The 27,249-nt window shown below is 37.7% G+C and overlaps 1 protein-coding gene across 3 annotated transcripts in view; it reads right to left on the bottom strand.

The window, feature by feature from the left end:
- Positions 1 to 27,249, bottom strand: part of efl1 (elongation factor like GTPase 1) — a 158,847-nt gene that overhangs the window by 34,583 nt on the left and 97,015 nt on the right. For all 3 annotated transcript variants that reach the window (XM_036586612.1, XM_036586614.1, XM_036586613.1), the window contains 2 exons: positions 6,018 to 6,149; positions 1,625 to 1,772 (listed from right to left, as the gene is read on the bottom strand). In XM_036586612.1, coding sequence (XP_036442505.1) covers positions 1,625 to 1,772; positions 6,018 to 6,149 — 280 coding nt within the window. The remainder of the gene's footprint in view (positions 1 to 1,624; positions 1,773 to 6,017; positions 6,150 to 27,249) is intronic.

Genomic DNA, 27,249 nt, shown 5'->3' with positions numbered 1-27,249 from the left:
TTATATTATTTTCAGTAAATGCCTCATTTCTGGAAAGCCAAAATAGAAATGACCTCGCTTTATCCCTTTGGTCATTAAGGGCTTGGACACTTAGGAACACCATCTTACTAAGATTCAGTTGAATGATTGTTCCTAAGCATATTTGAGGGGAAATTACTGTCCATGTAGTAAAGTGATGTTAATTTGTCTGAAATGTCAAGGTGTGATATTTCTGTTAAATGGGTGGCAGGTAAATTATGATTGGTGGGACATACTAAAACATTTAATATGCATACGGCACTCGAAACTAGAAAGATTACATCTGTGACTTTTGTATTCCTTTTTATGCACATATAAAAGTGTTTTAAAGATAAATGTTTGGTAATTCCTCAAAAAAAGTTTGTAAAATACATTATTAAATGCAAATGTCACACTTGAGCACATCTAAAATATCAAAAGTGGTAGTAAAATCTGGATTGTGGTATATTTAGCAAAAGCTAAACTGAAGAAAGTGAACTAAATGTGTGCTTTATTCAGGGTATTTATCCAGAAATGTTAAAGTCATCGATCGTATACCTGGAATTTAGTGTGCAAAAATGTTTTACATGCTGAAGTCTTTGATAAATGCGCCCCACAGGGCACAGCGGGGGGTGGGGTGGGGGGCTGGAGTTAGCTTAGCAGCAGCAAAGGGGCATCAACGCATTCCTGGCACAGAAACTGATATCAAAGAGTATCGATCTGTGGGAGCAGCGAAGCCAGTTGCAGACCAGATTTAATGATGTAGAGAAAGAGAGAGCGAGAGCGAGAGCGAGAGCGAGAGAGAGAGCGAGAGCGAGAGAAAAAAAAAACCAGGGCACTAAATTATTTCTATAATTGATTAATCTCTATAATGAATGTCAATAATAATAATAATAATAATAATAATAATAATAATGTGATGCGCTGAAATTAAAATTCTTAACTGAGAGCAAAATTCAGGACACATTCCAAAACCTGAAATATGGGGGAAAGGGTTCAATCTGCCCAATTTATTTATGCTTTTGAATGAACTTAACAGCACTGACGATGATTTAAGGTTGCTAAAGGCATGTTGAGAAAAAGAACTGAGAAAACTAGAGGACACATTCAATTTAGACAGACAGACAGACAGACAGACAGATAGATAGACAGATAGATAGATAGATAGACAGACAGACAGACAGATAGGTAGATACATAGATAGATAGACAGAAAGACAGACAGACAGATACATAGATGGATGTAGTTTCATATAGATAGATAGACAGATAGATATATAGATAGATACATAGACAGACAGACAGACAGACAGACAGATTGATAGACAAATAGACAGACAGACAGACAGACAGATAAACAGACAGATATATAGATACATAGACAGACAGACAGACAGACAGTCTGATAGACAAATAGACAGACAGACAGATAAACAGATAGATGTAATTTTATATAGATATATAGATAGATAGATAGATAGATAGATGTAATTTTATATAGATAGATAGATATAGACAGATAGATAAGGCAAAGGTTCAAAGTATCAAAGCCAATTTCTGAAAAACAGAATCATAATTCATTGATTAATGGTAGTTTCTGCACAGCTCTGTTATGTGAGTGTGTGTACCTCTCTCTGAGGTCATCCAGACAGCGCTGCAGGTGAACTTCTCCCGCCGTCACCAGCACATGCTCTCCAGTCTCCTGGATCAGAACCTCTGCACACGGGTCAGCCTGGTTCAGCAGCCGCATCCCCCGCACCAGCTTCGGCATCTCACCTACACACAAAGTCAGGCGCTAAATGATAGATGGATAAAATAGTTTTTGGTTGCCATGGGAATCAAACTATTTTAGTGCTCTGATATGCTCTGACATCATGCGTTTCACTTTTTCTTGACCATGTAATTGATGACTGTTTCAGGAACAGATTTAACATCAGATTAAACACAAACTCTAAAAGGTCTATATGTGGGCCCTCACATCCTGTAGTTCCTCCCTCACATTTCATAGAAAGTACTGAGTAATTTATAGTGGTGCCCGAATAATTATAAAAGACTGAATAATATATAATAAATACTGAACAATTCATAGTAGACTCTAAATAATATATAACAAATACTGAATAATTCATAGTAGACTCTGAATAATATATAATAAATAATGAATAATTCATAGTAGACTCTAAATAATATATAATAAAGACTGAATTATTCATAGTAGACTAAATAATAAAATAAATACTGAATAATTCATAGTAGACTCTGAATAATATATAATAAATACTGAATAATTCATAGTAGACTCTAAATAATATATAATAAATAATGAATAATTCATAATAGACTCTGAATAATATATAATAAATACTGAATAATTCATAGTAGACTCTGAATAATATATAATAAATAATGAATAATTCATAGTAGACTCTGAATAATATATAATAAATACTGAATAATTCATAGTAGACTAAATAATATATAATAAAGACTGAATTATTCATAGTAGACTAAATAATAAAATAAATACTGAATAATTCATAGTAGACTCTGAATAATATATAATAAATACTGAATAATTCATAGTAGACTCTAAATAATATATAATAAACACTGAATAATTCATAGTAGACTGTAAATAATATATAATAAACACTGAATAATTCATAGTAGACTGTAAATAATATATAATAAAAACTAAATTATTCATAGTAGACTAAATAATAAAATAAATACTGAATAATTCATAGTAGACTCTGAATAATATATAATAAACACTGAATAATTCATAGTAGACTCTAAATAAAATATAATAAAAAACTGAATTATTCATAGTAGACTCTAAATAATATATAATAAACACTGAATAATTCATAGTAGACTGTAAATAATATATAATAAAAACTAAATTATTCATAGTAGACTCTAAATAATATATAATAAATACTGAATAATTAATAGTAGACTCTAAATAATATATAATAAATAATGAATTATTCATAGTAGACTCTGAATAATACAATAAATACTGAATAATCCAAAGTAGAATCTAAATAATATATAATAAAAACTGAATTATTCATAGTAGACTCTAAATAATATATAATAAATACTGAATAATTCATAGTAGACTGTAAATAATATATAATAAAAACAAAATTATTCATAGTAGACTCTAAATAATATATAATACATACTGAATAATTAATAGTAGACACTAAATAATATATAATAAATAATGAATTATTCATAGTAGACTCTGAATAATACAATAAATACTGAATAATCCACAGTAGACTCTAAATAATATATAATAAATACTGAATTATTCACAGTAGACTCTAAATAATATATAATAAATACAGAATTATTCATAGACTCTAAATAATATATAATCAGTACTGAATGATTAATAGTAGACTCTAAATAATATATAATACATACTGAATAATTCATAATAGACTGAATAATATATAATAAATACTGAATAATTCATAGTAGACTCTAAATAATATATAATCAGTACTGAATAATTTATAGTAGACTCTAAATAATATATAATACATACTGAAAAATTCATAGTAGACTGGAAATGCTTGACATACATAACAATATGAAAATGTCAGTAGACAGTAGAGCTTTAAAATACATCTAATTATGGTGATATAACTGCATTGAACAATAAAATAAATTACAACTGATTAAAATAAGGCACACAAATGATGCACTCATTTCTAAAAATTAAATCTAGTGTACTGCTGATGGAATTTATGCAATGGCTGGAGTGCAGCAGGAACCAAACCTGTGTTGTTCTAACTGTATTCTTCTAACCAACATATTAATAACTTTTTGAATAACAAAACATCTTACATTCAGTATTTTTACACTCACTTACTACGCAGATCAATAGTTTTAAACACTTTCCGGACTCCTGCACAGCACTGTCTGTATAAAGCAAATTTTGAAGTCTTACAGAAACGTTTGATTACTATAATCCCCTGATCATGAACACTGTATACAAAGCCTTTCTCAGTGCAGAACTCTCCTCTGCAGTGACCTCTGCTAACCTAAGGTCAACCTGGAATAACGCAGGCTAAAATAATCCTGAATCAGTGCTGAGGCTGATTTTCATCCTCACAAAGAGTCCTGTGTGTGTGCTCATGTCATCACACAGTTCCTTTGTGCTCTAAAATGGGAAACGTTTAACTGAGTTCTGCGCTAATGAGTTCCATATGGAGGACAGTGTTACTGTTAGCTTCTCGAGGGTAGCATAGCAGCTCTGGAGCTAAAGATACAAACACATCAGTGATGGTTTAATTTGTTAACCAGGAAGAAACTCATAATCAAGGCCATGTACACCTACATTAACTCTCAGCTAATGGCAGGCGATATGGCAGAAATATTACATCACATAATATGAAGATACATTTCGTGTTTCTGAGGCTTGTGAACAAGTTAGAACTGACAAACCGCACAAAACATCAGAGCTGCATTTCAAAAAAGAGGTTAAAAAACTAAGATGGAACAGGTGGAATAACTGAACAATTAATTCTTTTTTTTCGCATACAGTCACAAGACATGTTTTGTTGATTTTCTAAGTGAAAATAAGTGAACACATGCTCTACAGGGAACACACTTCTGCACATTGTAGTGCAACATTCCTGTTCATATATTTGCTAAACTTAATATATTAAAAATAAATAAATAACTTTGTTATTTACTTATGTTTTATTTTGTCTAATATGCTAAACTCAGCAAATAAATAAAAAAGTAACTGTGCACTGAAATGTACAGAAGGCCAAAGAGGCCATGAGCTGTTGCTATAATTTTCTGGATTGTTATCTTGAGATAGTGAGTTAATTATCTTGTGATCTCAAGATAACAACTTTGTTATCCTGAGATCACAAGAAAATTAACTCACTATCTCAAGACAAAAAAAGTCAAGATTAGAAGATAATTAACTCGATATTTCAAGATAGCAACTTTGTTATCTTGAGATAACAAGATAATGAACTCACTATCTCAAGACAACTATCCTGAGATAACAAGAAAACTAACTTGTTATTTTAAGATAACTTTGATCTTGAAATCAGAAGATAATTAACTCATTATCATTATATAACTTTATCTAGAGATAATAAGATAATTAGCTTGTTATTTCAAGATAACTTTGTTATCTGAAGATAAAAAAATAACTTATCTCAGGATAACTTTGTTCTCTTGAGATCACAAGATAATGAACTCACTATCTCAAGACAATTTTGCTATCACAAGATATCAAGATCACTAACTTCTTATTCCAAGATGAGATAACAAGATAATTAACTCACTATTTCAAGATATCAACTTTGTTATCTCAAGATAACAAGATAATTTACTCATCTGAAGACAACTTTGTCGTCTTGAAATTACAAGATAATGAACTCACTCGAGATAACAAGACAACTAACTTGTTATCTCGAAATAAGATAATTAACTCATTAGTGCAAGATAAAAACTTTTTTTATCTCAAGATAACAAGATATTTGATTCGTTGTCTAAAGATATAAATTCAGAAAATTATAAATCTCATAGCCTCTCTGGACTTCTGTAGAAATGTGCAGAAGGGGGTGTTCAAAGCTTTGCATACGACTGCATGTGACACTTTATGTAACAGTGATTACCTGTATTGTCTCTTTTAAATAAATCAACAAAAATAAGCCAAAGTTATAATACTTTCGTAAGACTAAGACATGCAAGTGAAAATGTGATGCCTGAACATGAAATGTCTGCTTGTCTGAGTTAAGTGACTCAACTGCTGTAAGATAAAACTTTATTAAGTATAATGCGCTCACTGCCTTTAGCACATTTACACTTATCTCTGTAAGATATTACTCATGCAGATGGACAGACTGTCAACATTTCACAGCCAATTTTTTTTTTTTGTTTATTGGGTCAGAACAGCCAGCATTTTCAGATTTTCTGTTTGAGGCATCACTATGCAAACGCTGTGTGTGTGTGTGTGTGAGAGATGCAAACACCTACTGGGATGTTTGGGTTCGATGGCGACCCGGACGATGGGCGTGGCCTCGAAGTTGAGTGGAGTGAAGGGGGAGCAGGCCGGGGACGTAGAGACGGTGGCTGATTTCAGGATAAACTCTTCCATTCCTCCAATTCCTGGAGAGGAATCAACAGAACAACATAAGAAGTGCAAAACTGGAGTTCAGGAGACAAACATCTTGCAGGAGAGTGTTCAGCAGTCTAGTGACGGAAGCCACTGCCATCCGCGCTCCAATAATGAACCACCTTTTAAAGTCAATTCGATATTTTTCTCATCATCTTATTCCAAAAACAAGGTCAGCTTGCAGCCACTGGACTCTGGAGCAGTGGAAACATGTTCTATGGAGTGACAAATCACGCTTCTCTGGCAGTCTGATGGACAAGTCTGGGTTTGGCGAATGCTAGAGAACGTTACCTGCCTGACTGCACTGTGCCAACTGTAAAGTTTGGTGGAGGAGGGATGATGCTATGGGGTTGTTTTTCGGGGCTGGCCTAGACCTCTTAGTTCCAGTGAAGGGAAATCTTACTGCTTCAGCAGACCAATACATTTTGGTCAACTGTATGCTTTCAACTTTTCCCCACAAAGTTTGGGGAACAATGTTTTCTGTTCCAGTACGACTGAGCCCCAGTGCACAGAGCAAGGTCCATAAAGGCATAGCTGGGTGAGTCTGGTGTGGAAGAATTTGACTGGCCCACACAGAGCCCTGACCTCAACCCCTTCAAACACCTTTGGGATGAAATAGAATGGAGATCGCGAGCCAGGCTCTCTTGTCCAACATCAGCGTCTGACCTCACAAATGCTCCTCTGGATAAATGGGCTAAAATTCCCACAGACACTCTCCAAAATCTTGTAGAAAGCTTCCCAGAAGAGTGGGAGTGTCTCAACACTTTTGTCCATGTAGTGTAGCAATGCCCTAGTAACCACCAGGGATACCATAGCAATCAATTGGCAACACTCTAGCAACCACCTAGCAACTCCCTAATAACCACCAGAGATATCACCTAGCAAAACCTTAGCAACCACCTAAAATGTCATAGTAACCGTACGGCAACACCCTAGCAACCACCTGGGAACTGCTCAAGCTGCATAATCACTTTGCATTTCTTCTAAGGAAGTAGAATATTCTACATATACATGCCACAGAGCACGGCATTATATAATGCTCAATTACATCATGCAGAACAGCTGTCTGGAAGTTTCTGCACTCATTATGTTTCTCCACTTATTTATTCTGGTTTTCCTCTCATTTTATCATTTTTCAGTATCTTTACTGGTAGCATAAACTAATAAGGTCAAGTGATGAGAATCTTCACAGTCTGGGCAACTGCTCCATCTCTGGAAGAACACAGCTTTGTGTGTGGTTTTGTGAGTCATTTTTAAAGGAAGTGTATTTCTGTTATGATGGGACACAGAATAAAAACATCTAAACCACACCTGCATTTACGGCCTTCAGTGGGCAGCTGTGAAAACGGATGGGCAAAAAATAATAATATAATGTGTGTCATGTCACATGCACTGATCTGCTGAGGTAGCTCAGTCTCACAGCTTTCATCATCTCCACTAAGAAAGAAAGGAAACGAGGGCTGAATACAGCTCACTGATCTCTAACAAAAGACAGAGGAAGAAGACTCAGCTGAGTTAGCTAGTGGGCCTATACCAGGAGTCGGTAACCCAAATGTTAAGAAGAGCCAATTTTGTCCTTTCAATAAAAATCAAACCACCTTGGGAGCCGCAACATTTTATGTCCATTTTACCATCTTGGCTGAAAGTATGTCTAAGGATGTGCTAATGTAATAGTATAGGCTAAACAAAATATAAACGAAAACACAAACTCACTTTGCTCTGTTTTATGCTTTACCTCAGATATAGACGCTTTTCTCGCATCTCCGCCAGAAAACTTTTCCTTAAAACTAGAACAGTTTCTTGTAAAATGTCTCTCAACGTTTTTCTCTCTAAACTTTTTACAAGGCTGAACTCAGTGTCTCATTCGCCAACTTATTGTTTTAATTTTCCCGTTCCACCTTAAATGATGCCTGAGGCGCCAGAATGTAACTGCTGCACCATTTAAGGTGGAATGGGAAAATCAAAACAATAAGTTTGTTTAAGGGCAACTGCCATAGAACTGACTCCTAACTATGCATCTAACTTATAATCTCTGCATAACAGTATATGAATGAGAAAAAATGACTCGCTTTAGCTTAAGGGCCCTTATAGCATACAATGTTGTTTATTTTATAAAACATCTGACGTCATCTTGCAAATACTGACATAACCTACTCATAATACAGAAGTATTACTTTTCAAAGTATTATGTTATTATTACCCTATATTTTTATGTTTTATATTCTCTCCTTTGTTATATGCTTGTCTTACATTTTTCTATTGTATGTTCTGTTTTTCATGAGAACAGACAGTCGTATAAACATTTCACTACATGTTATACTGTGTATGGCTGTGTGTGACCAATTACGCTTGATTTGATTTGATGAGGTTCCTACGTACCCTGTTAGAAATAAAGGTCCTGTGCAGGTACATTTTTTTCATTCAATAAGGTACAAACAATGTAAATGCATTCTCAAAGGTACAACAGTGGTTTCAATTTTTTACCTTAAATAAGTTTTTCCAGGTGAAAAGTACAAATATGCACCTTTTCATAAACTAAATGTTTTAAAACAGAACAATAAAATAAAAAGCCTGGAGACAAACGGGGTGTGTGGAGTCAATACAACTATCATTTCAATGGTTTATGGTACAGTTATGTTCCCTGATTAAAGGTGCTGAGATGTACCCTTGAGGGTACTGCCCCAGGGACAATTACTAATATGTACATATCATATCATAATATGGACATATCATAGCTAAAAACAGTAGAAGTCATCTCAAAGTCTGTCCACTTTTATAGATAACTATGTTATATAGTCTGTCTAAATGTTTACCAATTATAGCTGACAGTCTGTAGCTCAGCCTCACAGTCATTGTTCCACTGTGCTGGATTTCAGAGCCAAAACAACACAAATTGTGTCACTGTCCAATTACTTACAGCACTGTGTTTGTGTATTAGCTGGCATTTGTCTTTTGGACGCATTCCAGATGTATTACTGTTTGCTTTTCTGCTGTGCCATTGGGGAGCCTATTTTTTGTAGCTTTAAGCCCAGACACTGCTGGCTGCAGGCTTTTTCTTTAATTTCTTTTCGGCTCAATGACTGCAAATGTACAGACAGTGCTGCTATACATAGAACACACACTCACACATAGAGAAAAAAAAAAACAAACAAACAAAAAAAACACATTTCCGTCTGATCGGCGCGGCAACTGAGCGCAGATTCAACTAGCGCGTTTTATTCACTCAGCATGCTAAAGGCCGGCAGGCTAACCTCTTGTCTTTTGCCCACCGAAGCCCATTTTATCACCCGCCCTCAAATCACAGCAGGCCTGGCACTGAGAGTGCTTGAGCGGAGAGAAGTCTTGAAGAGGTCAGCTTGTGCAGTCTGTAACAGGGCTATGAGTCAGAGACCTTTGTCGCTGGCTGGCTTTATTAAAGGGCCATTTCAGCCCGAGCCGCAATCCAACCCTATTCATGCAGCGGGAGGCACCTGGAGGCAGTAAAGTCGGTAATAAAAAGGCTTAGCGCTAATCGCGATGGTGTTTTAACCTGCGCGGGCGGCGTGAGCTAACTCTGAGCGCACAGTGTTGTGTGTCAAGCTCGCTAACGTTAAACAATGACTTCTCCCAGGAGATCAGTATCTTAACTTATCCATGACATCATGGACAGACTGAGAAAGCTGACGATTTATGAAAGGCTGACATTCCAAGACAAACAGGAAATGCTGTGCTAAAGCTGTGTAATTAATTAACCCCTAGAAGTCCAGAGTTGTTACTTCATTTCGCTCTTATGTAAATGCAACCAAACCTCTAAAACAATTACTCACGAATAATCACATTGCTTTGTGTAGCTAATCATGATTAATCCCATTATTTTGCGCATATATTATTTTGTGTAAATTTGATGCTAAAGAAAGCTTTTCTAAATTTAAAAAAGAAGTGCATTTTGTTTAATACATAAAAAAAAAACATTTTGTGGTATTTTGTGTTGTCTTTGTCATCTTACATAAATTTTTGCTTGACCTGAAACAACCAAATGTGACAAATAAGCAAATATAGAAGAAATTAGGAGGGGGCAAGTACTTTTTTACGGCGCTGCATATAGCACCAGTAGTTCCATCTCCGCAAGCACAGTCCAGCATGGTCTGCGGTAGGTGCTAAAGGTTTCACTTTGAAAGCTGTGTTTGAACGAGACAGCTAATCACATATTCCATCATAGAAACAGAGACTTCTTTTCTGCTGTGGATCTAAATGGTTCTCAGGGCTGTACTGTGCCATTCCGTGCTGGTGTGAACTCATAAAACTGGTAATGGTTTCTTTTTCTGTCTGCTGTACCGCTAAATCAGAACCAGGAAATGCTGAAGAAAACTACACAAAAAAGTGTCTCTCATATAACAACCTGAAACCTACCAACACCACCCGCCACAAAACACATTTGATTCTGTCTGTCACTCCAACATGGGCTTCTCTGCGTGCTCTCAGGTTCGTTATGCTCTAAGCAGGTGTTATTTGAGCATCTGTTACTATAAGTTAGCTGTACTGTGGTGGGAGGCACAGTATGCTTGTGTTAGCTTAGCCTAGCAGGCTACAGCTTGAAACACTACAGAACAGGTTTGATTTCAGCTTTCTGGCGCTCTAACATTTTACTCTCGCTGTAATAAGTTTTTTATTGTCTATACTTGTGACAGCAGAGCACCAGTTAGTTGAATCAAACCTGGGCGTTTGGGTCTCATTAGCTAAGGTAAGCTAACTAGGAGAGAAAGGCTGGAGAATTAGCTTAGATAGGAGGCTACAGCTCCAAACACTACAGAATAGGTTTCATTTCAGCTTTCTGTCCCTCCAACACCACGCCTTTGACTTTTTACGTCCTCAAATTTGAATCATTATCATCTAAACTTGCATCAGTAAACCTTCTCTTAGTCAGAATTGAACCTGTTCTGTGGTGAACAGAGCCAGCAGCATGCTAGCTAAGCTAACACTAACCAGCTACTCTCTCCTGATTATCAGCTCTGTTTAACATTTACAAATTGGTGTTAGATTGCAGCTTCTGGCGTTTCTTGAATGATGGATTTTAAATTGTGCACTGCTTTTATTCATTCATTTAAGTGAACAGAACTTATTTGACTGTTTTCAGGTTTGAAAAAATGCAGCAGGTTGCTGTGGCACAGTACCGACATGAACACAGAACCAATCAGCGAATAGCTTCCGTGTCAAACTGTGTCCGTGTGGAAATACCACTACAGCGGTTACTCTGTGCTGAAGCTCGGTCAGCCCTGAAGTGGAAAAGAGGCCACACAGCACACTGCAAATGGGCTTCAGCCTGCATTACTATGGATGGGTTTAAGGGTCAAAGCACTTCAGCATTAAAAAAAATGTTATCACTTTAATGTACACACTTTTATAAATGAGATGGTTCTTCAAGGGTTCTTTTGTAAAGAAAATGGTTCTATATGGAACCATGAACACTCAAAAACCCTTTGCATGATTAAAGGGTTCTTTGCATTATGAAGGGTTCTTTTGGATTAATCAATGTTCAAGAACACTTTAATCATGCAAAGGGTTATCTGAGTGTTCATGGTTCCAAAAAGAACCATTTTCTTGCTGAAGAACCATCTCAGTGCCACTGCTGAGCTCAGCACCAAAAAGCGTTCTTCTATTGTTACAAGTATGACTTTGGAAAAACCCTTCTGGGTTCTATATAGAACCATATACATCAATTTCTCCATTAAGCTGAAGAACGCTTTCATGATGCAGGGATCTCTTTATTCACGCAAAGGGGTTTTTGAGTGATCATGGTTTTGTATGGATTCATTTTCTTTACTAAAGAACCCTTGAAGAACCATCTTGTAGTTAAGGTGTTAATTTCTCCACTTGTTTCAAAGAGCTACGAGTCACACATAATGTATATAAAATTACAGCACGCTTTTGTTATTGCAGGCCATAACCGCAGGGTTAAAACCTTTTTTTTTAACAGAGCTGATAGGATTCATATTCCTAGCATTTACAAAGTGTGTGAAAAGTCTTATCATGTGTGTGAATGTGAATACGCTCAGCAAGCTTTGTTTTTTCTCTCTCTTTGATGAGCAGGATGTCACAGAGATGCCAAAAAAGCTCATCAAGCGTGGGATAAAAGGAAGTTCCCCTCCGTTTCAAGGCGGAAAAGTCTAAAATGAAGTCACTTCTTCATCCCGTCCAACAACAAAGCTATCATAAGATGACTGTTTCACATTTGACTCATCTGAAGAGCAAACAACGTGATGCAGTGTTTAATGCTCTGTGGTTTAGCGCACTTTTCACAGTCACTTTTCATAATCCGCACACAGAAAGCTACTATTACGTTCTGTCAATAGAAAACAATAAAGCACTCAAAGTAAAGCAAACATACCTGAACCACAGTCTAGTTCAGGCACGATACAGTAGAGCCGGAGATAAAGCCATATAAAAGTGAATAACAGTGTGTTGTTGTCTTTTTATATGGATTTTACCCAACAAAGAACCAAACAACAAACACATTTGAATTTCAACATTTTAAAGCATGAACTTAAACTATTTTAGATTTAACAAGAATAATAATAAAAATATTAGCAATAATAATAGCAATAACAGAGTAATATTGTATTACATTGATATTAGTATAAGAATATTATAACATTAATACTGAGTAGTAGTATTAGTAGCAATACTTAGGAATTAGTAATATTATTAGCATTATTACTTCATGACTTTCAGATATAAATACACACACACACACACACACACACATATATATATATATATATATATAAATATATATATATATATATATACATACATACACACACATACATACATACATACATACATACATGTATGTATGGATGTATATGTGTGTATATATATATATAACAGCGATATATATATGTATATGTTGAATACTATAATTGTAATATGCTTTGCTAAGTACTACAAATCCCACGTAAAACCCTTGATGTGTCATTTTTCCCTTTTTTTGGATTATATGAATATTTTGATCAATCACAAGACAGAAACTCATCTGGAACTGTCATTGGTCCAGTTGCTCAGGTTTCAGCTGGGAGAGTGAAAGAGTCTCTGTGTTTTATGGCAAACAAACATTTTAACCAGCTAGATGTTCATTAGCATACTGCAGCCTTCTGTGATCAATGTTGCACCAATATCATAATAACGACTAACAGATGACACATTGTGCAGCAACAGTTTAGTCAGGGACGGTGAGAGACTTTAGAGAAGACTGTGATGCAGCGATATCACCTCACAGTGAAACGTCTCGTGAACATGACATCACCAGGTCAAGTCACTGAGACTAAGCAGTCAGACAGGACACACCAGCCTCAGTGTAAGTGTGTGTGGATCTGCGTTTCTCCTGCCTCCTTATTAAACCACCTCTCCCCCCCGTCCTCCACCCCGGGGCACATCGACATTATCCAAACTGCTGACCACTTCCTGCTCTTCATCACTCCCAAGTCTCACTCTTTGGATCTGCTCTCATCTAGAACAATACACACACTTCTCTTTTCACTGGCACATTAAAATCATCTCATTAATGACGACCTCAACTTACAACATATTTGTTGATTCACTGTTCATCTGTCTGTCTATACCTACCTATCCATCTACGTACCCCTGTCTACTTTTCTTTCTGTCTATCAATCTCTCGCTTCCACTTGTCCTATGGATCTATCTATGTATCTATGTATCTATCTATCTATCTATCTATGTCTCTATCTATCTATCTATCTATGTATCTATCTATCCATCCATCCATCTTCCACTTGTCTTATCTATCACTGCATACAAGCCTTACATCACCAACCTCAATGCCAAGCGTCGAAAGGAGACCTCTGGAGCAGTGAAAACGCATTCTGTGGAGTGATGAATCGTGCTCCTCTATCTGCCAGTCTGATGGACAAGTCTGGGTTTGGCGAATGCCAGGAGAACATTACCTGCCTGACTGCACTGTGCCAACTGTAAAGTTTGGTGGAGGAGGGATGATGCTATGGGGTTGTTTTTCAGGGGCCTGCCTAGACCCCTTAGTTCCAGTGAAGGGAAATCTTACTGCTTCAGCAGACCAAGACATTTTAGACAATTTTATGCCTCCAACTTTGTGGAAACATTTTGGGGAAGACCCTTTTCTGTTCCAGCATGACTGAGCCCCAGTGCTCAAAGCAAGGTCCATAAAGGCCTGGCTGGGTGAGTTTGGTGTGGAAGAATTTGACTGGCCCTCTCAGAGCCCTGACCTCAACCCCATCAAACACCTTTGGGATGAACTAGAATGGAGGTTGCGAGCCAGGACCTCTCATCCAACATCAGTGTCTGACCTCACAAATGCTCCTCTGGATAAATGGGCTAAAATTCCCACAGACACTCTCCAAAATCTTGTAAAAGCTTCCCAGAAGAGTGGGAGCTGTTATAGCTGCAAAGGGGGACAAACTCCATATTAATGCCTATGGATTTAGAATGGGATGTCATAAGATCTATCTATCTATCTTCCACTTGTCTTATCTGTCTGTCTTTCTGCCTATCTATCTATGGTATTGAGCAAAACACTGTCAAGGATCTGTCTGTCTATCTTTTCCTATTCACCCATCCATCTCTCTCTCTCTTTGGTACTCACTAAATCAGCTGATCTGAGACTAGCGTGTTCTGTATCATAACTATAAGCTCCACTGCTGTACCATCAGTGGTATAACAGGCTGAAGGTCAGCAGCTATGGCCAGTTTCACTCTTAAAAAAACAGGTCTGCTGCTCAGATGGCGTTTTAATGATTCCTACATAAATCCATTCTACCCTCAACTCACACATGCTTCTGATTTCCACACTGCGGAGCCTCAACCAGGGAGAAGAAGAGAAAAATAATAAGAACAAAAGAAAAAGGGTTGGTGGGGGGACACTGGTGTGCCTGGCAGCAAAGAGCACATGAGCCTGGTATAGTCTCTGTGATGAGGAAAAACACCAAAAACACAAAGTCTTAGCTCACGGCTAGTGCTAACATATGAGCCAGTGGATGCCGTGTGCAGTTTTAGTCCTTCTGTGCTGTTAAGAATACAGCCTAAAGTACACTGTGTCACTGTAAAGACTCAAATATTGTAGTTTTATAAGTTTAGTGCTCCAAAAATCTGAACGGAGAAATATTAGCATATTCATGTGATGCAGATTTTCAGGCAGTCCTTATTTCGCTGTTTTACAAAAATGCACTGAATCAAGTAACCACTGTATCGTGTCTAACCAAATTATGCATTTCATGAATTGTTACACCCCCAAAACTCCTACAAAACAGAACCCCATGGATATTCTTAGGTTTGTCAAGATGCTCAAGGTACACAATAAAAACCATAAAAAAAAAACATTGTGACTTGTTAAAGGGCTCATTTGATAATGCAGCCTTCTGTGATATCACTATTGCAAAGGTCAACATCACGACAACGATTAACTAAACTAAAAATTTGCTGAATGTGCCCAAAGAGACGATCACACAGCAGAATCTCCGTAGCAGAAACTCTGCCTTCTGCTCTCACCGAATATACAACACAGAGGCCCTTTCACTCGTTCAGCTGAAACATGAGAAGGTAATTACTCAAAGGTGACTGCGTCTCAGAGGCATTCCTCAACAAAGACTTAACCGGGGTGGGGTGGGAGGGTGGGGGTGCAGAGGGTTTGACGCTGAAAAAATATCCCGAGGACAGGAACATTCTGCTTACGTACAGTAGAACTACAGTAAGGCCTTTTAGTACAAAACCCTTCACAAATCTGTGCCACATATGGGAGGAAAAGAGCCAAGAGGAGGGAAAAAGAGAAAAGAAAAGCAGATGAAGCTGACTGATTTTGATTTTTTTTTGTTTTTTATTATATTATTTCCTTCCTTATTCAGTTTTATTTGTCTTGTCTTCGTGTTTCACTGTATTTTAGAACATAATAATAATAATAATAATAATAATAATTATAATAATAATAATAATGAGAAATCTGCCTATTGGCTCACAGCACATGTAACAAGAAGCCTAACTAACATGCTAAATAACTAACCTGCAGAGCTGTCTCACTGTTTAGCTAAGAACCGCTGGTTTACCATAAGACTCGTATCTGTTGCCTTTTCTATGGTCTCACGTCAGTGAACATAAAATCTCAGGGCTTAAAAAGTCTGCATCACAGAAACAGCCGATACCAGACTCAAGAGACGTACAAAGCTGATTCCAAAAAAGTTGGCACACTGAGTGTGTTTTCAGACAATAATCGGATTCTGCAGTTATCTGATTTTTCAAATGGTCATATTAACAGCACACTGAAGATTTCTTAGATCAGTGTAAGTTACCCCACTAATACCCCCCCAATTACCCTGACAGAATCTGGCTTTTGAATTTTGCTTTGGTAACAATTTGGATTGCCCTTTCCTTCTTTGGCCTGGAGAACACAACATCCAATATTTCCATAAACATCAATCTGAAAATTTAACTTGTCAGAGCACAATACACTTTTCTACTGAGCATCAGTCCATTTCAGATGAGCTTGAGCCCAGAGAAGTCGGTGGTGTTTTAGGAGGCTGCTGACATATGACTTCCACTGAGGATAGTACAGTTTAAACCTACATTTATGGATGCAGTGACAAATGGTGTTTATTGACAAAGGGTTGTCAAAGCATTCCTAAGCCCATGTGGTTATATCCATCACAGAAACTTAGTTTTTAATGCAGTGCCACCTGAGGGGTTGAAGGTCACAGGCATTCAGTTGTGGTTTTTGGCCTTCCCCTTTCCGCAAAGGTTTCCTCAGATTCCCTGAATTTTTTTTTTTGTTATTATGCACCATAAAGGGTGAATTACCCAACATCTTTGCTATCACTGGTTAAGGAACATCGTTCTTAAACCGATGGATTTTGTGAGATGCATTTTTTGGCAAAGTAGTGAGCCTCAACCCATCCTTGCTCATAAAGAACTTGGCCTTTTCTGGATGTGTCTTTTATACCCAAGCATAATTACATCACCTCTTTTAAAATGTTTTCAGAACATTTAACAACGTTCCTAGTCTTAAACTGACCCTGTTCCACCTTTTTTGGAATGTGCGGCAGGGATCAATTTCAATAAAGTTGAATTAAATATATTATTGTTGCTCTGTGTTTGTTTAAACGCAGGACCAAGCTGATTTACTTACTGTCCCAGCTTTTTCAGAATTGGGTTTGTATATTCAGTGCACTGCCCAGCAGTATTAGCCAATATAGTATCATCATACGTAAGTCAAGTGTGTTGATTTTGCACACTGGCATTTAAACACTTAATATTTAACAAAACATCTTAATTTTCTTGATGTCTAGTTTATAGTGTTTCAACCTACCATGTACAAGTCAATTACTGAATAAAATACCATGCATTATTAATACAAATCATTCCAAACTGTTGAGCACTAATGCAAATGTCATTTTTATTTTTTTTCCCATGACACCTTAACAACACTTACTCAGCTACACAGTCACACTTGAAAATGCAGTTAAAAATAGTCCAAACCAGTTTCTCCTCTAAACTGAACTGACTCATCCGCTGTGTGTATGTGATAAGCTAAAATGAAATGTAATGTGCTATATATGGTGACTTAATTATGCATTATTAAGGAATTTCCCAAAGCAAACACAAGTTGAATCAGTTCACTAATAACCACTCATCTTTCTTTGCATGTCTTATATGCAGCGTGAAATACATACGTCAGTACTGAATTCACCTGTAATGCAAAAGGATGGTGAAAGTGTTACATATTCCTAAATACGAGCCCTGTCTACCGTGTACTGCCGCTCAGATAGAGTGTCGCTCAGTAACTGACGGAGGTGGTAAAGGCGTGAAGAGCCTAATCTGGATGTCTGGAAGGCGTGAATCACAGCTAGCACACTGCTCAGAGCTGATGAAAACACTTCGCAGTCATGTCTGTCATTCAGAACGTCTTTCTCAACACCATGCACATGTAACAGCATGGCACACCCAGGCCCCCCACTAGGGGCTTATGGGAAATTTTCACTGTACTTCTTCAAATACAAACATCCTCTGCAGGAGCACATCTGGAACCTTTCATCATAAAGAACCTCAGTTCTCACTGTCTGTGCTGACGTTTGGCTTCACGTGCTAAAAAGCTACCCTGATCCCGAGACATTAAAGTGATAATTTGGCCAAAAATCTGATTTACTACCTCCTTTCCCCACAATCAGACCAAATGTAGCCAATCAGCCAAGACATGATTTGTATCTGAAGTTTGCTTTGCTAGCTAAAAAGTAATGAAAGCTTGTATACACCAATTAGCATGGTGCTAAACTGCATGTCTAAATCATCACCTGTCTCAAACCGTGTGGAGCTGTTAAAGTTGACGTGCATTGGAAATCAGACCTTTTTTCTTCCTTAATGTGACATATTTGCCAGTGAAACAGAACAATGGAGTGCTAATAATTGTGGGAACATAATTTTATCCTTAATAAACTAAATGAAGTGCGAACAGTAGGCATTCCGAAACGAACATGGATTCTGACGGTCAGCAGAAAAGCCAAAAATAACAAAAATAAACAGATAGTCCAAAATGAAGCACTATGACATTCTGATGTGCATTTTCTTTAGTTTCTAAAACATAATTTATTACTTGTTAACATGGTTTCAAACAGTTAGAATTTAGTTTAGAATCACTTTAACTGCAAAAATTTGATCATTTATTAACTTCTTTATTTAGTAACTTAAATTTAAAAGACTGATTTCCTTTCTTTCCCCTATAGCAAGGTTTCTATGTCACTACCACCACATGAAACTTTCACTGGGCTGGAACTGAACTGAACTGTAATTTTTCCAAGACACATTAAAAAACTCCCTGTTAAAAACCCCCAAAACAGAAGTGGTCAACCAATGAAGTCCACCGTTTCCAGCAAGCGAGTGTGTATTGAGCAGCTTCCTGGCTGGCCTCATCGCTACAGCTTCCGTCTATACTGTACTGTGGAAGATAATAGAGCAACTGCACGGCTCCAGCAGCCAAGATTTCTCTCCTGTAAACAAACAAAGTGTTTCCTTCCCCTCTGTGTGGTCTTTTTTGGCAAGCACAAAAAACAAGAAACTTGCCGCAAACTGCTCCACTTCTGTGAGGACAGCCAGAGGTCAAAGGTCAAGGGTTATCGCCTGGAGCTGGCTGTTTCCGTTATATTACGCAGGTCTCTGAAAACTGGGGCTGAGCCAGGACGACTATGGAGGCCTGTGCTGGGTTCTCATTCTGATTACAATACTCAAGAGGGAAGCTCTGTCAGAAAAATGGATGCAGGGAAAGGGCTGGGCGATATATCGTCTAGATCAGTGTATTGTTATTGGTGTCGCACAGCAATAGTGATTTTTTTTTTTTGTTTTAGCTGCACTGATAGATGAATGCGTTTCATTGCACACATACATCTAGTACAATCTCCTTAGAAAAACATGGACCAGTAGAACGGGACGCTTTCCATGCCCAATGCTCACCATGCCCAGTGACAAGTGTGGGGCAGAGGGGTATAAAGACCCCCAGCATTGGGCTGTGGAGCAGAGGAACTGTGTTCTCTGGATTGATGGAGCTCCATCCAATACCTTTGGGATGGACTGGAGTGATCCAGAACTGACCATCCAACATCAGTACCTGACCTCACTAATGCTCAATCAAATCCTCACAGCAACGTTTCAACATCTAGTGTAAAGCCTGCCCAGAAGAGTAGAGGCTGTTACTGCAGCACAAACTCACTATTAATACCCTTTACTACAGAAGAAACGCTGCTGTCTACAAACTTTTGGACGCATTCTGTACACTACTTATTGAGTGCGGCCTTAAAGACACGGTGGTATCGTGTTTGCTCTGGTTGCTCAACAGGGGCCTGTTTGCTGGTAGCACAATTGTCTCCCCCATTCACTTTGGGTCAGTCTGTCAGTTATTTTCTGGACATTGTGAAGATGATGGCAGTGTTTCCCACACATAGGTTATGCTTTGTTGCGGCCTCACATCGCTAATTTTGGTTTTGCGATAACACTAATAAGTTATCATCTTAAGAGAAGCAGAGCAGAACAAAACAGTCCAAATCAAAACAAGCTACTTCACTTAAAATGGATGTGCTCAACTCAACTCTGTGTTATCTGTATTACCACATTTGGTGAAATGGCTCAAAATGTTTGTCCTTAAATAGACACACAGACAGTTATTGGCAAAATGCCTAGTTTTAATCACATCTACTATAGATATCTTGGACGTTCTGACACTTTGGGGTCACTAACTTGACTAAAATTTAAATCTCGATTGCAAAGTTGAGACAGTACAAAAAGTGAAAATAAAAACATTAGTAAATCCACTTTGACCTGTATTTGAGCAAAAGCAGTATGAATAGAGGATGTGTTACCTTATTGACTTCACTGTTTTTTGTGAATATCGTCGCTGTCCAATGAAAAACATTTATCTCCATTTTTTTTGCGATTTTTACTTTTCTGCATCATTTGAGCTCAGTAGCTGTCCTTTACATTGTGTGAAAAATTTATCATTTTTGGGCCAATAGAAATACACCAAAACTGCTTAGAATAAAATTTCTTTCCATTAACTTACATTGAAAGGTAAGAGTGTTTTTGCCTTCTCCTGTAAAGTGACTATTTTGGATACTGTTTGAGTTTGTTGAGATTGTTGGAGTTGTTTTTCTTTGGACAGTGACAATATATGTTCATTCTGAAACTAATGCTACAAAGTTGGAGCAATTCCAGACGAGGAATGTTGAGAATGTTTAAAAAAAAAACAAAACAAAACAAAAAAAAAACACCATCTAGACACCATTTAGATGTCCTACTCATTTATGCAATGTTGAGCTCAAAATGAAAACTAAAATTCAATTCTGCAAGTTTAATTTGCCATTTGGTGCACTAGTATTGACATTTCATTTACACAAAGCATTACATGCTTTAGGAGTAGCTTTATTTAAATCATGCTTACGACTGACAGGTTGGGAGGTCAATGAAAAATCACATTAAGCATAAATATGCAGTTTTTATTTTAATTTAAATAAAGCTATTCATGAAGAATGTAAATATATGTGCAAATGAAATGTCAATACTAGCGCACCAAATGGCAACTTAAAATTGCAGTATTAAATTAGAATTTTTATTTTGAGTTTGGATAAATGAGCGGGAAATTTAGACACAAACATACAAATACATTGCCATTTTACACATTACATTTGCATTTTAATTTTGACACCATTATGCTTCAATTTTATTAAGTGTTGTTAAAAGGAAAGATGATGCAACACAGAGGTAAACACGCTCCTGTCTCAACTTTTTTGGAACGCTTTGCAGTCATCAAATTTACAAAATAGCATGATTTTGTATTGTTTTCAATTTAATACAGATCAAGCAGAATTTACTAATCACTAGCCACATTTACATGCAGCTAAATAATCCATTAATGATCTGATTGAGCTATTAGTTGGAATAGAACACGTCCATGTAAACACCTCAGTCTGAATAGACTAGTCTGATTGAGGCCATTCGGAATATAGTTTCTATCCAATTGAACGAGGTGGGTTATCCTGTAAATAATCAGTTAAATAGAAGAATAACAGCCATGTAAACACCTGTATCTGATTACATTCCCAGTTGGAGGGTTTAAGTGCTTTCTGATCATGTGTGTCACGTCATAGCGAAAGTTTATAACGTTCAACATGGTGGGAGCAGAAACTGGTCTGCAGAGGAGACAAAGTTTATAATTGAGCTTTAAAAGACGGTGGTGGGACGGGTGTCCGGCTTATACAGTAGAGTGAGCTTATAAACACCTCAGTCTTAGAGCGTTTTCACACTTGGGCCGTTTCAGCGTCTGAAGTGGACTGAGACCACTGAGTCATGGTTTCTTTTGCATATGTGAACTCAGACCCCTCTAAATGGCCCCAAAAACAAACCGAACTACTCAGGACCGTTCTACTCAGGATAAAGCCTGTCTGTGATCTGCGACAAGACAGCAGCCCTGACATATTAAAGCAATAAGATGTGAGAGACGGCATGATTTTACCGTGTTAAAGGCTCAAGCTGGACAACGCAATTTTAATCTGCTTTCACACTGAACGCTGAATACATGAAGATTCACAGCTGACGCAGAGTTTCGCCGGGTGGAGCTCAGTGAGGAGCACAGCCGAAAACGGAACACACCGCAGCAGACACGCAGGGCCATTTTTCCAATTTTGCACAATGCACCTCGGCCAATCATTTCAGCGCAGCCAATAGGAGAGCAACAGGTGGGTCTGATGGTTCCTCTTGCCACCTGACAGGTTAGATTTATCAGAGAACACGGCCCACTTTGTGAGCGCTGCGCACAGCGTGAGTGCTGTGAAAGGGAACTGAGTTCGAATGGAGTTGTGGTCTGAACAACTCCATTTGAACTCCGTTCCCTTTCACAAAAAGAACCAGAAAGAAAACCGAGTCCTCTTTATAGTTCACTTACATTGTGAACACAAAATGAACTGAGGTCATTTGCAGTTGGTTCCCTTCCAGGTTCACCTTAACAGAACTCAGTTTGGTTCTTTTAAAACGAACTATATGTGAAAACACTGTTAATCTATGGGAATGTATTAAATCAGATTGGCAAATATCTTTGCATGTAAACACAGACACTGTTGTCTGATTTTATAGGTGTTTCACATACTGCACCAACTTTTTGTGAGGTTTTGTACACATTAAGTAAATTTGGAAAATATTACAATACTAAATATGAATAATGTCCAGCAGTACAAGGAAAGAGGCAGGACAAAGGAATGGAACAGACAGACAGAAGGATGAAGAGAGAAAAGAGCACAGAGTGAAAGAGAGAAACCAGATAAAAGAGGACAAGGGGCGAGCAACCCAGAGCAAGCAAACGAGAGAGAGAGAGAAAATAAAAAAGAGATCTCAATGACTCAAGGCCAGAGAAATCTCCTCAAAACCACAAATACAGTTGGCCGAGGCAGGAGTTATATAAAGAGCATTTTTTCCTCAGTGCCTCTGGCAGCTGCTGCCGCTCTCAGCTGTGGTTCTGCTGCACTTTCTTCAAAGCTGGCGCCGCCATAGCCCAGGAAAAAAACAATAATGATCATGCCTGGCTAAGTGTTTCTAACGCGCTCACTCTCTGCTTGTTCCATCATGTACAGTAGCCTAAGCGCAGCCCAAACACCCCCCCCCGCCCCCAACACTGCTCATTCCAAAGCTACGTAAAATTAATTCCATGACATGTTATTAAGGGTGAGATGACTGTGAGAATCGCTTGTTTGACAAATTAAGGAATTACCCTCTTGTTATTGATGGTAAAGTTTGGGTTATGCTACTTCCGAGCAGCTCTGTAAACGCTAAGAGTCTAGACGAGTGAAGATTAGAAACTGAAAGAAAGCAGAATGATTTATGGAAGGCTTACGGTGAAAACGCTTACAGACGCTTACTGAGGAACCTTAGTCACTTTTCCAAATTATTTACTTCTAGATTTATTTTTAAGCAATATTGCACCAATAATTTAATGATTAAGATGGAAACCAAGTCATTCAGTGATTTCGTGTGAAATACTTTGTTCTAGAGAAACACTGTTTGACATTGTTTCATGACAGTTCTGAGAATGTTTTAGACTAAAATCTACTTTTTATCCATTCGTGGTTTAGAAGTGCATGCAATGCAAATAGTCCCCAAATCACTGATGCCATTAGTCATTTAACTGGTGTTATTGTTGCAAATGTGAGCTTTTATTTGGGACTTCGGGTGACGAGCTTGTTTGGGTCAGTTTTGGGCAGAATTTTGTTGTACTCCTGTCGGTTTCAGACTCATAACTTGATTATAGGGTTCAGACAAATTTTTGCTGGGTTCGGATCTGGTTCAGACAAAATTTGTTGGGTTTGTATCAGGTTCAGACAAAATCTGTTGGGTTTGGATCGGGTTCAGACAAAATTTGTTGGGTTTGGGTCTGGTTCACATAAAATTGTGTTTGGTTTGGGTCAGGTCCAGACAAAATTGTGTTGGGTTTAGGTTGGATTCAGCCAAAACTTTGTTGGGTTTTGGTTGAGTTCATACTTTAAACATTATGTGGTTTAGGTCGGGTTCAGACAAAATTTGTTGCGTTTGGGTCTGGTTCACATAAAATTTTGTTGGGTTTGGGTTGAGTTCAGATAAAATTTTGTTGGGTTTGGGTCGGGTTCAGCCAAAACTTCGTTGTGTTTGGGTCGGGTTCAGCCAAAACTTCGTTGTGTTTGGGTCGGGTTCAGCCAAAACTTTGTTGGGTTTGGGTCAGGTTCAGACAAAATTCGTTCAGGTTTGGGTCGAGTTCAGATAAAATTCTGTTGGGTTTTGGTTGAGTTCATGCTTCAAACATTATGTGGTTTAGGTCGGGTTCAGACAAAATTCTGCTGGGTTTGGGTCGAATTCAGACTCTAAACATTATGCGGTTTGGATCAGGTTTGGATAAAATTTTGTTGGGTTTGCGTTGTGTTCTGATATCTTTTTTGACTGAGGTTGGGTTTAGGCAAAAATTTTTTGGGTTTTGGTCATGTTCCCATTTGAGTTGGGTTCAGGCTCAAAACATGATGATATGGTTTGGGTTTGGATCTGGATAAAAAATTGTGGGCTGAGTAAAACCTTTCCTATTAAAGTAGCCGGTTCTTGACCACATTAAGCAATAGAATCAACAGGCTGTCCAACAAAGGCAGAAGTCTGACTTGCAAGACTAACTTTTTCATTTCTCTGACAAGCACTTCGAATTGTACTGTACATGCAAAGAGATTCACTGTGATAAATCATGTGTTACATTAAGCGGTAACAAAATGCCATTTAAATGGTGGGTTTGGGTTAGAAAGGCTGAGAAAGGCCACTGTTTTTATTGTTTAAATCCATCCATCACCTAAACCGCTTATCCTTCTGGGTCGCGGTGGGGTGCTGGAGCCTATCCCAGCTGTCAATGGGCGGAAGGCAGGATACACCCTGGACAGGTCGCCAGTCCATCGCAGGGCAGACAGAGAGACATACACTTTATTGTTTAAATCAACTGATAGAAATCATATTTTAATCATTCAGTCATACAATTACAATCAAATCCTCAAAACATAAGAAAAAGTTACATAAAAGGTAACTGTACCTAACAGGTCAGAATGTTTACCATTAACCTCTCAAAAAATCAGAATAAATGAAAATAATAATAAATGACCCGACTCCTGCTCAAGGTTTCCCTTCAAGGAATTCTCTCTCTGTTTAGCCCGGACGAGGGAAGCTCTTGGCATGAAAAACAAAGCTGTGAGCAGCAGTTAAAACAATGCAGCTGTGGTAAACAACACATGAGGCGAATCATTAAGTGCATACTTATGCTGATGAAATCAACCAGCACCCTGCTTTGAAAGGTAGCCGTTCTGCGAGCAAGCTAAAACAAAGGAGGAACGAGACAAAAGAAAGTTCTGAGAGTAGAGAGGAAGGGCCATGTGTTCCGAAACAGCTGTCAGAGTCAAGTGCTATCAAGCTCTAATAAGAAACACTCAAGAGGAAAAACAAGCAGGAAGCAATTATTTCAAGTTGAAGGAGAGATGCTAAAGTTTAAGCTGCGCTGCTGAAGGGGGACAGATGGTGACTGTTAAGAAGTGTTGAACTTTCTAAAGAAGCCTCGTAGTCAGCATACAGCCACAATTCACACTGGGTCCACCAGGGGGCACCCAATATTTGTCTTCTCAGATACGCTTGTCTAATTCAATTAAAAACGTCGCTGAATTATGGGGGATTTTGCCACATTTTATATTTTCTTTTTCCAATATGTTAAATAAATTGCAATTGTGCACTAAAATTTTAAATATTTATCATTCAACCAGGGGCATTCAAACGTCTGCATATAAATGTATGTGTCAACACACAAATTCTGAATTATGAAGCATTGAAGCAGTTCAATGTTTTGAAGCAGTCAGTTATCAAATTGGGCCTTGAGTTACTCAATGGACAACCACAGGAATGTCTGAAGCACACAAAAGGTTTTCTAGACTAAGATACGAGCAACTGCTAGTTGAACCGACTAAAATAAAATGCAATAATATGCAAAACAGTCTAGTAGCGTGCAGGCAGTCAGGCAGTTTACACTACAAAATGTATTAAAGATTCATACAAACACAAATGTTTACTGATTTGAATTGGTGTTACTTTGCTGAAGTTCAAAGCCAGCTGCATTAATTGCTTGTTTTTTTTTCATGATCTACATCTTAATTCTGATGCCAGGCTGGTGTGGAATATTTTGCGATTCTGTGTTTATCCATTTGTGTTGACAGCATCTTTTTACCCCTATGTGAACCTGACACATTTTTCAAGCAATCACTGCCTGAGCAATTTGTAGTCACTACAAAGAAACAGTGCAGGCTTAAAGATGATTAAAATTTTCCGAAAGCTCAGATATGAGTAATGCGATGCATCTCCCATGGGTCACTCAATTTTCCAACAGCTTCAGACAAAGAGAACAAAACAAGAACAACAAAGCGTCGCACGGCATTAATAGAAACAGTCTAGTCAAAATCTGCAGTCTTATTTGTGCGATAACACAGAAAGGCCTAAACAGGCCTACACACCGCATTACCCACAATCCAGTTCACTCTACAAAACCAGGCATGTAAAGATACATGTATTTATTCTTAAATAAATACATGCATTCTTTTTGATTCTGAGGAACAGAATCGATTTGGTTTTCAATATTTTATGTGTTAAAAAATGTCTTTAAACATGATAGTGGTTCTACTTGACTTTGGATTTAATTTGTAGTTTTTCAACAGCTTTAATGAAATAAAACCCCAAAATCACAAACTTTACAAGCTCTGTAAAAGTCATTTGAGAGTGCACACAGCATATGCCCCACCCCCTCTCTATCCACTGTACTCTGATAGGCTGCTCCCAGGCGCCTAGCTTTGATCACTGACCGTGGTTTCCATGAAAGACGGTGAATCAGAGACACGAGTAATAGAGTGAGGGGTGTATCAGTGACACAGGCTCAAATTCCCATATAACAATACTGTTTTGAAATCACTGCAGCTTTACTAAAAACTTGGTTTGGGCAGTGAAAAAAACATTCAAATCCAAGAGCCAGAGAGCGTTTATAATTTTAATATGTCAATACGTCAACAGCAAAATA

This window comes from Colossoma macropomum, unplaced genomic scaffold (genome assembly GCF_904425465.1).
Source record: "Colossoma macropomum unplaced genomic scaffold, Colossoma_macropomum, whole genome shotgun sequence".
Taxonomy (NCBI): Eukaryota; Metazoa; Chordata; class Actinopteri; order Characiformes; family Serrasalmidae; genus Colossoma; species Colossoma macropomum.
This window is presented reverse-complemented; position numbering and strand designations above follow the sequence as displayed.